Source organism: Xenopus laevis, chromosome 9_10L (assembly GCF_017654675.1).
Source record: "Xenopus laevis strain J_2021 chromosome 9_10L, Xenopus_laevis_v10.1, whole genome shotgun sequence".
Lineage (NCBI taxonomy): Eukaryota > Metazoa > Chordata > Amphibia > Anura > Pipidae > Xenopus > Xenopus laevis.
The window spans coordinates 60,345,967-60,361,663 of NC_054387.1; the positions used below are offsets into that span (position 1 = coordinate 60,345,967).

At 43.0% G+C, this 15,697-nt stretch overlaps 1 protein-coding gene across 8 annotated transcripts in view; it reads right to left on the reverse strand.

The window, feature by feature from the left end:
* Positions 1–15,697, reverse strand: part of tns1.L (tensin 1 L homeolog) — a 207,882-nt gene that overhangs the window by 38,320 nt on the left and 153,865 nt on the right. For all 8 annotated transcript variants that reach the window (XM_041577148.1, XM_041577147.1, XM_041577150.1 and 5 more), the window contains 5 exons: positions 15,009–15,069; positions 14,399–14,474; positions 12,851–12,980; positions 11,322–11,387; positions 9,467–9,583 (listed from right to left, as the gene is read on the reverse strand). In XM_041577148.1, coding sequence (XP_041433082.1) covers positions 9,467–9,583; positions 11,322–11,387; positions 12,851–12,980; positions 14,399–14,474; positions 15,009–15,069 — 450 coding nt within the window. The remainder of the gene's footprint in view (positions 1–9,466; positions 9,584–11,321; positions 11,388–12,850; positions 12,981–14,398; positions 14,475–15,008; positions 15,070–15,697) is intronic.

The window sequence follows — 15,697 nt, forward strand, 5'->3', positions numbered from 1 at the left end:
GTGCCGCAATAAACAGGCTGAACATATAGTCCTGTGCTATGTCCAAAGCAGAGTAGAGAGAGAGAGAGAGAGAGAGAGAGAGAGAGGAGGAGTGTCTGTCTCTCGCTTGTAGTGGGATAGAGACACTCTGCAGCTCAGCCAGCTGGTTCCCTGGGGCTTGGCCTGGCTCTACCATTCAACAATGACATCAGTGCGGCCAGGAGCTCCACGGAGCAGTCTGTACTCTGTTACAATAGGGGCCCATGTGAGAGCCGAGGAGGCGTAATGGGAAGACGCGGATGATACGGCACAATGTACAGGGAATAAAGGAATGTCATACTTTGTGCCGGCAGATTTAACCCTTTAGCACTTCAAAGGTTTCATTTTCTTTTATAACTGATCCAAAGAAAGAGGCACTGTAATCATGAGGGGAAAGCCCCCATAATGAAAGAAAAAGTCATTCTAAGCAACTTCCCTATATATACTCATTACACATTTTCACCGGCTCAACAGTTATGTGTAAATAGTATCGCCATTGACTCCTGAAGTAGTCAGACAATTAACAGAACTTTGGCTAGATTGTTTCCAGAGTCGGAACCAGGAAAGACAAACAGATCTTGCTGCTGATGAATGTTGCTATGGTAAGTGAGACCCTAGCACCCAGACACCAGTATGCTGTGAAAACAATTACTGCGTTAGTACGGTATGTACACAGATCCAGTACAGAGGAAGGGTTAAATATTCCATCAGCAGGTGGGTTTGGCTAAGGGTCATTAGGGTCTATACAGAATAGTATTATTTCTTGAAGATGCATTGAAATTATACAGCACTTATCTACTCCAAGTTTTTTGTGCATGCTAATAGACTCTTAATAGAAGAGGGGCAGAGAGTCTATGAGTACTAACAGTGGCTAGGGCTAGAACACTCTGATAGAAGCTTACAAAGGGAGGGACAGGCAGTGTCACTCAAGCAGTGGGTGGGGCTAAAACACTCTGATGGAAGCTTCCAGGGGAAGGGAAAAAAGTCTATAACTCAAACAGTGGGTGGGACTACTACATAATGATAGCAGTGTACATGAAAAGGGCAGCCGATCTTTAACTCAATTTGGTGAAACAGATCACTGTTCACTCAACAGTTCAGTTGCACCCCACCCTATTTGAGCTGAAGCTTCCCTGCCCCGGAATATTTCGGGAATCTTTTAGTCACAGGGCAGCACGGATGGGGTAAAAAGTCAATAATTCCCTGAACTGCATCAAAGTCAAAAAGAACTGATTTTAGCCAACAATTAGTAGTCTAACAGAAGCTTTTCCTGTACAGACAAGGGGGAGATAAATCTAAATCACAAGTACAGAGGAATGGGACGTCTTCTGTCAGTCTGCCAGGGGCAATATTTGGCATTCAATGTACTGTGTTGGAGAGTGGCATTAACCTCAGTGTGCGAATCCATTGAAAAAGTGCAAGTTAAATATCTGCAATATATCCTCACTGAGCGACACAACTCCAAATGTCTGGCATGAATTCAACCCCACCATCTTTTGGCTTCTGGGTCTAAAAAGAACATCTTCGTTGATTAAAGGGTCAAAATTAGCCACATATCTCATCTATTGTAAATATAAAGGGTAAATTAGAGTTGCTTTGATCGACCCAATGTCTCGAAATACACTGTGCTTTTCATAATAATATATGCAGAGCAGGGGACTCTAACATTGCGGCTTCTCGTTGATCTACATCTCCCAGTATCCTCTGGCAGTGGATGACCAACACAATATTTATTATGCTGTGTAAAAAACAGCATAAAAAAAGCTCTGAGCTGCCATGGTGGATTGACACTGTATCTTATTGCAATTTAATATCTGGTTTATGTGGGAAGCAAACGGCACAAGACACTGGAAATATTAGAAAAATATCAAAAGAAACTCTTACTAATAACTGGGCCCCCTTTAATTCCCGCCCTCTACTGAACTGCATGACTTATGACCCCCTAAACTAAGCTGTTTCTAGTGTAGCTGGGTTGGTGGGTGCCATTTTGCATGGCTTCAGGTCTTCTTCCCTGCAATCTTCTAACAGGTGCATGTACACTGATGCTGATGTGGACCCAACTGCAGTTTGTAATCACAGAGAAGAGCACCCACAGCAATGCAAGATGCACCCAACAACCCTGACAACCACACTGCGCTTCTTTTGCTTTACATAACAAGGGAGAGGAAATGTATGCATTTAGGGCACCACCAAATTGTTTGTCAGCTTGCAACTAGACAAAAAAGTCAGGATTATTGGCAGGTCTCATTGCTCCAGAATTTACAATGATATTTAGGCTACAGACTCTCATGTTACAGTATCCACCAACAGCTTTCTGAATATCCCAAAATATATCTTGGTTCCCTGCTATGAACGCCCTGAGCCACAGTTTATTTCCGGAAAACGCCATGACACTTGATACCTGAGACTAAAAGACCCCCAAGGAGACAGCAGGACAGATTGAACCTTAGCAAATGCTGCTACTTTAAACTTGTGAGCCATTATAGTGATGTGACAACATATCCTAGCAATTCTGGACAGTGCATAGTCAACAATATGACAGCTTCCTTTGTGTAAAATGTAAAAAAAGACAGATCTATGTCCAGTCACCCATATTCTCCCTTCCTGGGTACATGTCATCCAGTTGTGGAGCTATGATACTATTTAATAGTCTCTGAGAAGGTACTGTGACCGTGAGATAGAAAGTATTGTAAGGAGAAATTATGCATATAGTAGTAGTGGGATAATTGCATCTGGGAAGGTACTGTGTCTGTGGTATAGCAGGTATAGTAGGGAGAGATGGTGTCTATAGTAGCAGTGGGATAATAGCCTCTGGGTGTGGCTGTGGGATAGCAGGTATAGTAGGGAGAGATGGTGCCTATAGTAGCAGTGGGGATAATAGCCTCTGCCCCTTCCCCCCTCAAATACATCAAATAATCACCCAAAAGCCTACTCTAACTAGCCCTCAGATTGATTCCCCACCTTAAGATGGCCATAGATGTTATTGTGAGACCACGATTATCTCAAAACGATCATTTAAATGTACGATTTGTCAACTAAAAAGACCATTTTAGGCGATATTGCCAGGAAAACTGAGGGTAGCTGCCTGCTTAGCCCTGCAAACATAGATAGATTGCACTGGGACTGATAAAACATTTTTTAACCTGGCATATCAATTTTCTGAAAAATCGTAAGATATACGATCGTTCGATTCCCACTTACTTCATGATAATTTGACGGATTGGTCGGATTTCGCTAAAATCGGTCGTTCACCAAAGAAAAATCTTTGTGTCTATGGGGACCTTAACAATGTTCCCTCTAATTCCTTCTCAGCTATGTGCAATACAAAAATTATTTTGTGCTCACATTTTAAACTTTTAAACTGTGCCCAGGCTAAAATTAATAAAAAATGTTGTGTTTTCACACAAAATTCTTTGTGCACACCACAATTTGTTGTGTGAGCTGGGCTCACAATTTGGGCACAGCTTAATGGGGAACATTGCCACCTAACTAGCCTTCAGGTTGATTCCCCACCCCACAAACTACTAAAAGTAAGTATAACTTCCCCTTTAATTTAATCATACATCATTTTTTCTCAGCACAAGTGTAAAACCTCATCGTTTCTGCACCCCCCATGTTTAAAAAAAGGCATCCTCCAGGCCTGTCCCCAAACACACTGAGCTGATTCAGAACTTGTGATCTTGCGGCCTTCTAAAGGGGTTAAATGAAACACCTAATTAGAGCTTTTACATGAATGTGCATTGTGCACTGGTGGCCCATTTTCCCACTGTTACTGCACATCCAGAGAATGCCAAGCAAGCAGGCTCACATGCTGGGCTCATTGTTACCCTCTCAGCTCTGATTACCCTGTCCTAAATTCCATGGCACAGAGAGCCTCTACTTATGTTTATTAATGCTGCTGTGCATCTTTCTGTGAATGAACTGCATTAATTATGCAAATACCCTGCACCGTCAATGAAGTCATTCTGCTCCGCATAACCCTTTAAGCCCCAGACCTGACAGAATCTTGGGAAAATCGCATCAGACATTCTACAGGATTAGGCTAAATAACAAAACTTGTGAAAGAAGTGAGAAATCTAAATTAACTTGAAATCGGAATGGAAGAAAGAAAAGACTTCATAGGAAGACTAAAATATCTCCTTCTTTAACTATTCCTATTGATAGCTAGAATCTCAGCCATAAAGCAAGACAGGACTGCTGCTTATAATGGGTTCAGATAGGATCTGTGCCACTGTGAAAGAATGCTCGATTATATAGCTAGAATCTTAGCTGCTAGCCCTGTTAAATACATAGTCTATAAAGTTATATTGTCACTTAAGGGCAGAGACACACGCTCAGATTCGGGGAGATTAGTCGCCCAATCACAGACGTGATGGCAATCAGCGCAATTTGTTTTCCGAAGCCGCCCGAAGTTGCCTCACATCCCACTGGAACTTGAGCCTTTTTCAGCAGTCACAATCAGAACTGGAATTGCAATCTTTAGAATGCTGGCCTGAAACATGCAACCCCCCAGCAAACAACCCTCAGCATTTCTTTGACCAACACTTATTTTTCTAAAGGGAAACAATATGGCAGCTCCTAGACATATAAATACAAATATACAGAGAACGGGATACAAAATAAGCTTTGCTCTTGTAAGGTTTCGTAGGAAAATAAATATAAGATTAACTGCTAGTATATGATAAATTGCATATTTCCCCTTTACATCCAGTAGCTCTCATGGAAGGTTTACATAAGCAAGTTAAGGAGAAGCCATAAAGTATTTCTGGAATGATCAAACAATAACAATCTCTGGCACCAGGATTTTCTCCAAACCCGGAATGGAATTTTCATTTGAGTCACAATGGCCAATTGCTTTTCCTGCCACTCCATAGAGAGACCCCAATTTGGGAGCTAAAGGCTTGCGATTGGCTACCAGCTGGCTTGCTGATAAAAAACAGGAGCCCTTTAAAATGTGCCATTATTGGGGCTCCCAGAAGGGACTGTAAAAGCAGCCTATAAAAGCAGCAGCGCATTGGACTTGATTGGTGCAACAGTCAATGAGCCGTTTTGTTTCCAAGAGAATAAAATAAAAGGTATTTATGTCGGGTTACAGGCCAAGGGTTATGGGCCACTGGGTAATGGGCGGTGAGGTTTATATGGAGTCAACCACCCAAATTCTTACTGACAGGGCATCTTCTAACCAACCCCACATGTGGACTGAACATGGGAAATAGTCTCTAGATATTCTGCAGCATTCAAGTTCAGAAATACTCTTAGTTATTGCATTTGTTCACCCTCCAAAGTTAAGTTTTATTTTCAAACCTTAATTTAGTTAATACAATTCTTAACAGTAGCAGCTTCAGCCCACTCTGCTCTACGACTGATCAGTTCCTATTGGCTGCTATTATGTTAACAGCACCAATAATGGCATTGTCAGACATTTCCTATTGAAGTGAAAGAAGGCAGAAGGGGTGCACTGGCTGGCAGGCCCACACAATCAGCCAAGGGGCAATTTCAAATATTTTGATGAGCACCTACCCATCTGGAATCACATGGGCGGCTGGAAATTTTCTTCTGATGCAGGACACACCTTAAAGGGGAACTGTAGTTGATTATAAGGTTTTTAATGTCTTCCGTAATCCAACTATTTGCCAGTTTGTCAATGCAAATCACTCACTGAACCAGTTCATTAGACCTGGGGAATCACTGGAACATGCTCTCTCGCCCTAACAATGCCCTCCACAATCAATGGTTTCTGCTGTCAGCCGGGGACTCACAGCATGAGTGAGTTGCTTGCAGCAGGAATGAGAGAGGTAGGTTGCGGGAGCCCACAAAAGCTTAAATATCTATAGCAAGTAAATTATTAAAGCTATTGGTGGAACAGTTATAAAATAAACCATATGGTCTATGGAGTTTATCACAGTGACAGTTCCCCCTTATAGTTTTCCTGTAAATCCAGCACCCTGCCAACCCCCCCCCCCCCCCCCCCACCCCACACCACACACACACACAGTGCATTACAAGAGGAATGGGGTTAGCATAAAAATGACATGCAGCGAGGAACATAAACAGCCGGGACCAACCAGTGACTTAACTTGGAAATAACATATGGAGTGCAGTGGGGAACTCAGCACGGAGCTGGCCTTGTTCCCAGTGCATTCTGGGAGCCAGAACTAAGCTGGAAACATTCGTCAAACTGCATCTCCTGGTAGCAACTATTTAAAGCCGCATTGACAAGGAGGAAACTTATTATTGTCTGCACATTCCGAAGCGGTTACGGATAGATTGGGCAGAACCGAGGGGGGGGACTGTTTGTCATGTCACTCGTGTCATATAGTTTTGTTAATGAACCTCTGGGATGAGCCGGGCACCATGAAATAGTACAACAGTGGCAATCTCAGGATTTACAAGGCAGTGGCAGGGGGCAATTCTGAGTGTTCTGATGACAACTGTACATTAAAACAAAGCAACTGTGATTAGTTTGCTGGCACCAGCCTCATTCAGTGGGAGAAATCATTAAAGGCAACACTATCCCTTATAACCAGCCCCTTGGATGCCAGTAATATTCATGCTTCCTGATTAACTGTCCGCCATGCCTGGCACAGAAGGGGTCCTTGCAGGGAGCCCGCTAGACCTTTCTGTTTTCCATTGATGACTTAAACTGGGATGGGCCTTTCCCTAGAGATGCAGTTTCTCCCCCTGCTCTGGCCAGTCAGAAGCTTCAGAATTTGGCCAGTTTGATTCAGCCTTTCAGCATTGTCTGGTGCCAGTGAATGGAAACACTTATTCACCCCTTGGCCTGATGCTGCACTTCTCAGTCTGCGCCCCCTCCTGGGCTCAAGCCTTTCCCCCTGAATGGGGTTATAGGGTTCAGCTACACAGGCAGATTTATGCCTAAGTTTGCACTCAACAGCACAGAGCAGCTAGAGATGTCTAGAGATGGCAAGTGGGCCCAGTAGTGGGCATCGCTGAGTTGTACAAAGGGATTCTTCATTATACCAAAAGGAATATTATCAAGCCTGTCCAACCTGCAGTCTTCGGCTATTGTTCAACTCCAACTCCCAGTATCCACTACCAAATCTGCTCAACTGACTTGGGGGTGTAGAGAAACAGAAGAGACATAGTTTGTGCACATGACTGTAGGCACAACCATTGTACCAGGTGCCTGGGCAGAATATCAGTGGTGCTAAAGATTTTAATGGATATGATGAAAGAAATGACATTTCATCCCTTGTGGGGGTGGGGGGAATTTTTGCACCTCCCCTGTTAATTCCTGACAAACTTAAGGAGAAGTTTGTAAACACTTGTATCACGCGCTGTGACACAGCACCACAGGGTTGGCACCGCTATGTTGCACCAACCCACCAGCTGGTGTCAGAGTTACTGGGCAGGGTGGGGAATGCAAGACTTGTCCAACAGGCTCAGAGTATCGGCCAACACTATAAAGTTAGAGAAGGAGAAAATGATTTTACAGAAAATTGGGGTGTCACTTGCTGGTCTCACTACCTGCTTCCCTTCAACAACACTAATTTGACTTACTATACACAGTTACAGCCCCTTCCCCAAACACCATTTTGCCTTTTTATACACACTATCCCACAGATGCAACCCATTTCCATAAACTCATTTAATGCCATTCTCCAGGGCCCCTCCAAGAAGTGGGCCCCCCTAATGCCACGTATAAATGGGGAAGAGGGAAAGCGCAGGTGGGGGGAGAGGTTTGCAGGTCTATTTGTGCCCCTTCCCTGTAGAGTCACCTTCCCACATTCCAATCTATTACTGGGACTGGCTGCCTCCTGTCGGCACTAAATCACAGCTGGTGACACGGGGCAGACGCCTGGCAGTCTTTGCAGGCTGAGTCCCTTCCTCTCTGCACTGACTCTGGCAGGGTAGTGTGGCAATTCCGGTGGCCAAATAACAGGTAGCAGGTGGTCCATTTCCTCTGAGAGAGAGAGAAGCTGTAAATGAATATTCCTACTGGTGCCCCCCCCCCCACACCTGAACCCTGGGTGTGTGCAAGTCATATACACCACAGTCAAGATACAGAATTTCATGCTGTAGCTGTTGGATGGACTACCACTCCCAGCATCCTCTCCCAGCTACTGGTAAGTATAGTAATTAAGTATAAGGAAAGCAACTATACTGCCCCTATAGATTACTTTTTAATTCCCAAAATTAAAGCACAGCCCTGGCCCCTGGGTATTACCCCTTCAAACCTTCAGTTAGCAGAGGGTAAGGTGGTGGAGTACATAGCACAACTGACTGCCCAGGCACACACATACTCAGAAGGCAGACAGGTGGGGAATAAACTGTGACACTTCCAAGGCCATTAACAGAGCAACAACTGTCTCAGCAGAGCCCACACAATTACTGCTCCAGACCCCTTGCCCTGCATTTCTAATGTTTCGGGACCACCAGCATAGTATCTGGGATTCCCCCATAACCCAGCACACTGCTCATGCCACTTTGGCTGGTACAAAGGGGGCATGAGTTAATGGCACACAGTAAACTTTGAAAAATCAGTGCAAGAGCGGGCAACAATGACATCCCCTACACTAACAATAGTGAAAGTAAATTAAATTACTCATGGCAATTCAGCTTAATCACTGGGAAATGTACGTATTATCCCACAATTAAGCCAAATCACCGCAAGTAATGTAATTTACTTTTGCAGATTCTAATGCTAGCAACGTGGATGGTATTTTCGCAAGGCTTGTCACGTGTGGTAGGTCAGATTTAACCACAGGCATTGTCAGGGCCTTCCTCTTCTCTGGACCTGATATCCCTCTTCTATAAAAAAAAGGGAAAGTTGCAGCCATAATATCAATACATGTATTTTATGCTATTAATAAGGGAACAGTGATGCCACTTAGTGTCCCGGTATGTTCAGCTATTTTTTTTTAATTGGCATGAACTCAAACCCACTATCTGCTACATAGATTTGTGCAATGAGCCTTGTATCTTTTTACACAGTCTGGTTTTCTGCTGGCTGTCAAAAGCACACAATGGCTAGTTACTTACATGGCTGGTAAATTGCAGTTACCCAGAGCAACCGAGAAGCAATAATATACAGTTAGTCAATTATGTCAAATATGTGGTTAGTTGCTATGGCTACCCAATCTGGTGCAGTATAGCACTTATGTAGGCAAATTAGCTCCAACATGACATCTTTGGACCTGCAATCTATTTAACTGTCCAGCAGAGGGAGCTCCTCTCTCACTGCACAAAGTTGCTCTTTAGGTTTCCCTTTTTTTTTTAATGATCCTCTGGATCTTTTAGTGAGACGTGTTTCTATAGTTTAGTTACACAGTAACAGCCACCTGTGGTCCCTGGCTTTCCTGCTGCAGCCAACTGTTGTTGAACTACATTTCCCAAAATCCACTGCTGAAGCATCTCAAGTCACCATCTCCATTCCAAGTCAACAAGATAGGGTTGTCATCTGCAATACACAGGGTGATGCACGTACCTTCCAGGCTGTCCTCTCGTTGCACGTTAAAGTTATCATACGAGTCCCAGCGAATCAGAGGGTCAGATGTATTATAATCCACAGAGACGGTGGGTCCATTCTCCAGGTGCTCCATGCCTGTGGAGGAAGATGCATTGCATAGAGGTTAATAAGCCGCATTGCACCAAACATATAGATAACAAGTAAATCCCATTGTTCCATGTTCATACAAAGCCCACTCACACTCCAATGACACACGTCCTCCAGTGGCAGAATACTTGCTAAGCTTTACTGGGGAACCTTGCTTTAATCAACATATCCACATGGAACATGAAAACCCATGAAAAATACAGTACAGTACATTTTTGGTGCAAATCCTACGAAAAGGCACAGCTGACTGCGGAGAGATCCAAGGATCCAATAATCCAACCCTGGTGCATGGTGGGAAAATGTATGGATGTCCATCAGTAACAGAGTGATAGGTAAGGTCTCTGGGTTGCCACACGCAGTCGATAGCAACATAATCTCAGCTGAAAGTACTGTCAATCTGTCCCTTTACGTAAAAAAATCTTTAGTTTCCCCTTTTATATTCCTTGCTGTTTCTCACCCTTCTCATTCAACCCTTCTCATTCACCTTTACCTGCTCTCATCCTTTTGCTCTTGCCTTTTTCACATCTCCTCACCAGTCTCTTCTCATATTCTTTCCCAACCATCATTTGTCTATTTCTTACATTGTCTTCCACCATGTCCCCTCCTCTTCCCTGTCTTCCCAGTGCTCTTACCATTTCTCTTCTTATTTTACCTTCTTTCCCCACCTTCCCCCCCAACACCACCAGGCCGGACCAGCAATCTGTAGAAAATGCCATAGGGGCTGTTGTAAAATCATGGAGTCAGGAAGGGGAAAAAGTCCCTGGATCAACTTGTACTACAAGTTATCTTCCATAACCCTGTATTCTCTCCCTTGCTAAAAAGCCATCCAACCCCTTCTTAAATCTATCTAATGTATCAGCCTGCACAACTGATTCAGGTAGAGAATTCCACATCTTCACAGCTCTCACTGTAAAAAAAAACCCTTCCGAATATTTAGACGGAACCTCCTTTCATCTAATTGGGATGGGTGCCCTCTTGTCAGCTGGAAGGATCTACTGGTAAATAAAGCATTACCGCTATAGTTGGGGTTATTCTCTCACTCCTAGTTTAGTACATAAGGGGTAAGCTAAAGGCCTATGATTCCCATTCAGCTCCCCTCACTGGATTTTTCATTTGTTTATTAGTTACAAACACACACAGCTCATAAAATCTGTTGCCCGACCCTTATTTTGGGAGGTCTCTGGCAGTGCTATGGGGTTAATAACAGACCCAGATGCCTGAGGTTCGCCATTGTGGTACGCCGGCCGCCCAGTTACATTGCATGTGTCTATGTTTATCTGTGTGGTCTGCAGATTTACCAAAACAGAGTTTTTTTTTGATAATCCCGAGTTCACCCTTCTTTATTTTTGCTTTTCCGCCTGACTGGAAAGAATGTGTGGTGGGGCTGACACGGATTCCTCCAGGGCTTCTACGTTTCCAGTAACGCAGCTCCCTTCCATCAGTTATTCATGTATTAACTGCTTCTAGGTGCCGAATGAATTCGCCTTTACATAGAGAACAATACTGGGCGGCTGCATAGCAAATACCATCTCAAGAACACATTATGGCCTACCCCATGACCCACTGTATCATCTCTGCCATAGAACAATGTTCTACACAGAGTTATGTCATGTGCCATAATGTGGCCCACTGGGTCATTTCACTTTGTTACATAAGAAACACAAAAAACAGTTGGTCTGCCAACAACATACAATGAGAAAAAATATTTAAAAAAATCAAACCTGACCTTGTATCTTTTCAGGTCCATATGAGAAAACAAATTCCACTTTTCCATATTCAGGGAAACGCTCATCTGAAAGAGAAAGAATAATCTGATTGGCCAGGGCACAACCAAACCAAAATGACATCACCAGTGAATGGTTATGCAGCAAAATCTACCCAATGTCACGAACAGCAGAAGCAAATAAAATACTTTATTTTATTGTTCCAACTGCATTTGAATCCACATTGGAAAATGAACTGGTGCTCTACTAGAGGAATGTGCCCAAGAAACAGAATAACCAAGCCCTTTTATATACATAGAATAATAATAACCAATCGCAATTATGGGTTTGATGTCAACAGCACACAGCATGGATCAAGGGTTTGTGCACGAAAGAAGCTCATTTATGGTTTTAAGGAACATAAATAATTTACAAGTCTTATGAGGGGGATAGGCTAAAATGAGACTTATACATTAGCTGCTTTGATTACAGATGAGAAGCATCAGCAAAAATACAAGAACTTAAATTATGTATTATCTTGTTAGTGAGATTATTCCTCTTAATGTCTGACACAGCAAAAAATCCCAAAAGTGGGTGTCCCTAGCCAATTGTAACTGAGCAGAAAATATTTGTGACATCATCGAAAGATCTGCCGTAACAGGGCTAGTGAGTATGTTAGTGATTTCAAGTCACATGCAAGCTAGCAATTATATTGGCATAGAAGAGGTGTAAAGTGACCACTGCAGAGAGTGCCCTAACCCCAGGGTCATTGCACCAATGAGATGAGTTGAGAAACTCGCCTTAGGAGGAGGAGGTGAGGATCACCCCTGCCTAACCTACTTTTAAATAGTAAATGTAATAAACTGGTACTTGTTCCTCTGTGGTTTAGTTTAGGTATCGCGGCACCTTGCTTCCATCCAAAGCCATCAATAGTGGTTCAAAAATTATAGGTGTCCATACAAAACAGCGCAGAAGTTCTGCTGCAAAATGCCTTTATTTAACACACTTTTAAATAGTACATGTCTTATTGTTCAATACATATCCAGGTAGAGCTCTCATTCTCTCTACTTCCTGTTTCTGGGCTGCCCTCTTTCCCATAGTCAGGTAGGAACCTCCCTCTGGTTAAAAGTATCAAAACTCTCTCCAGTGCATGCGCAATTAATGAAATCCGATCCCCTGAATTACTGCTCCTGGGCTGTTCTCTTTCCCATTGTCAGGGAAGTGCCTACCCCTGAGAAACTGAATCTAGTATTCCCCCAGCACTTACCCAGGCACAGAGCTCTGATTATTTGTACTTCCTCCTCCTAAGCTGATCTCTTTCCCATGGTCAAGTACAGGGGGGTGCATGGTCCAAACTAAAATTTGTTACAGAGAATCAGTGCACTGGATCTGGTCAAATACTGAGGGGGTGGATTCACTTACCCAGGGGTACTCAATGGAAGATTGCTAGAGGGGCTAATGCTGAGATTCCCCATTACTTCCAATGTCTAAAACATTCTCAATAAACATGTGCCTAGTAGATATGACAGGTAGAATGTGCTCATTCCTGTACCTTTAAAAGCTTCATCCAGATCCTCCTTCCCAAACACGATCCCAAGATCATGAATAGCGCATGTATGGAACTGCACCCGGAATATGACATCCCGGTTTGGGCTGCGGAACTTCTTGTGGTAGCACTTCAGCTGTGTAGCAGAACATTAACTCATCAGTGACTGGACAGTACCAAGTACTTATACTTTTTGTACGCCCGGCAATTGCAGACACACATATTCATGTGGTGATCAATATTTTCAGATAACCAGCACAATGGCATAAAGGCAGATGCTACAGACTATGAAGGTTAATTAGGTCCCTAATCTCACATTTCTCACTGTGTAGGTGGTTCGCAATGCAGCCAGAGCTATAAAGTGGGGGCTTCCTCTCTCTGTACTCTGTTTATCCTTCTGTACAGACTGATTTAAACAACATCTATTTCAAGCCTCAGATGTTTAGAATTGAAGTGCCCACCCCCTACAGAAACACATGGGACATTCTGCCTCAAACATGCTAAATCTGCACCCCACTCTTCTAAATGATCAATCAATCAAAATATATTGTAACAACCTAGCCCCGGATACCAGGCCTCAACTGGGATACAAAACAGCTTGTGGCATTTCAAGTACACAGAGGCCCAAACAGCCCCTCCCCCCACACCTGTCCATTGAATAGTGACTGTTTATGGCATCTTACAGCTGTCCCTGCCACACGGTAACCAGCTACCCTAATACAATATGACATGCTAGTCTCAGATACACTGTACCAATCCAGCTGCAGAACCAGGGACATTGGAGAACCCAATGCAGTGTTACTGACTCATACTGTATATACAGGAAACTGCCAAAGAACTCAGGGTTCTACTCCCCCCATCACCTCACAAACAGCTTCTCCATCTGGTCTCCATATTTACAGTAAGCCAAAAAGATGGAACTACAGTGGGGGCAAGATAAAGAGCAATAATGAGCCCTGGCAGTAATAGACCAGGGTGCATTATATAAAGTGTTACTGATGCAGCCACTTTCTCTTATAAAACAAAATGCAACTGTGCATGAATGTCTGAGACTTGGTTGTCATGGTTTGTCCCAATCCTCTTTTAATAACCAAAGTCTGGTGGCTGTTATACTTTCCTTATTCATACAGCTGCTGTTCAGGGGGCTGCCAACTCTACTTGCACCACTGAAATTAGTCTCTCACTGCTTCCTCCATGATGGACTAGGGTTGTATTGGTTGCATCTCTATTTTAGTGTTTACAGGGAAACTGGAGATGAGAAAGACTGTGGTGTTAATTCAGCAACCAAGCCCAAACTATTTCTGTTTAAGAGGTTTTCAGGGTTCAAGCCCAACCTGATCAGCATTGATCAGGGGCCCCATGGCCCTCATATAAAGATATACATACACCTGAAAACGTTGTATCATGGTTGTATAGTCCCTACAATAACTTGGGCAGCATAATGTCTTCACCTGAGTCTCACCAAAACTATCCTTCAGGCTGGACCCTTCATCTGCTTTGGGCCCCTCACAGTTTGAGAACCTTAGATTAAGGTAGGAAACAAATCCTTCTTACCAAGATGTCACCTTTTAGTAACAGCCCCGGTTCAATGGTGATGCAGATGCTCGTCTGGCTGTCTCCCTGCACATTGCTGGAAGGAAGAAACAAAGAAACAGAAGTTTTGGGCTTTTGTACAATTCTCCTGCCTGTTTATATGGGGTGAATGTCTCCCTCTAGTGGTGAAACCTACAGCGCTCCTAAAGCGCAATCAGGGTAGCAATCAGAAGCAGAAGAGTGGATTGCATAAGAGCCCTGTAACATTTTAATTTTATCCGAAAACACATGGAGAGGCATTTTTGTCATATGGCACCAGATGCATTATGGGACTGTCATGTTTTAAAGGTCTTAAGGTACATTTTTGCACAAGTGCAGTAAAGAGGGCTATATAAAATGCAATATGCTACAATTAAAGAACAATGATGGCAAGTTAGTAATGAGGCCTAGAGAATCCATTAAGCTTGTTGCCCTATAGCTGCTCAGCTATCAGGGAGGTGCTACAACCTGCAACACAACTAGACTTGGAAGCTGCCATGAGCTCTCCCTCCCACACACTGCACAAATGTTGAGTTCTGTTTTGGGCTCAATGGAGGAACGAGACAAGAGGGAAATAAACAAGAAGTCTTACTAGATGCCCGAGGTGTATACAGGCTGCATTGCTTGATAGATCTTCAGAAATGGACGACAACCTGCATCAAGGAAAGGACAGATGAGTTGTATTCTTCTTAAAGGGGTTGTTCACCTTCCAAACACATTTTCAGTTCAGTTGTTTTAAGATTGTTCCCCAAAAATAAATACCTTTTTCAATTACTTTCCATTATTTTTTTTTTCCTGTTTTTCCAAAATCTAAGTTTAAAGTTGAATGTTCCTCAAAAGAGAGGCTCACAAAATTATATGGCAACCTTGGGAAGAATTTAAAAAAATCTCCCTCCTTTCCGCTACAGGTTAGCTAAATTACATTCTATTCATAGGCCAGAACTAGTCTTCCCTTGCAGTGAAGATATGCTTGGAACAGTTTTCATTGTCTTTAACTAAGTTTACCTAACTTCCAAGATTTAACAATATAACTATTAGAAGTAATAGTTTAAAATATGTTACAAGAATATTTTTTTATTTATTCCTTTTGTTAGTTTGCAGATAACATTTTATTGAAAGATGTATACTTTAATGTTAAAACAAATAAACAGAGATATGATAAAAGAAAAAAAAAGTTGAATGTTCCTGTCTCTGGTGTTTCAGTCAGGCGCAGACTCTAAACTGTTACAATTTTGCAACATTTAGTTGATACATTTCTCAGCAGCATCTCTGGAGTATTAG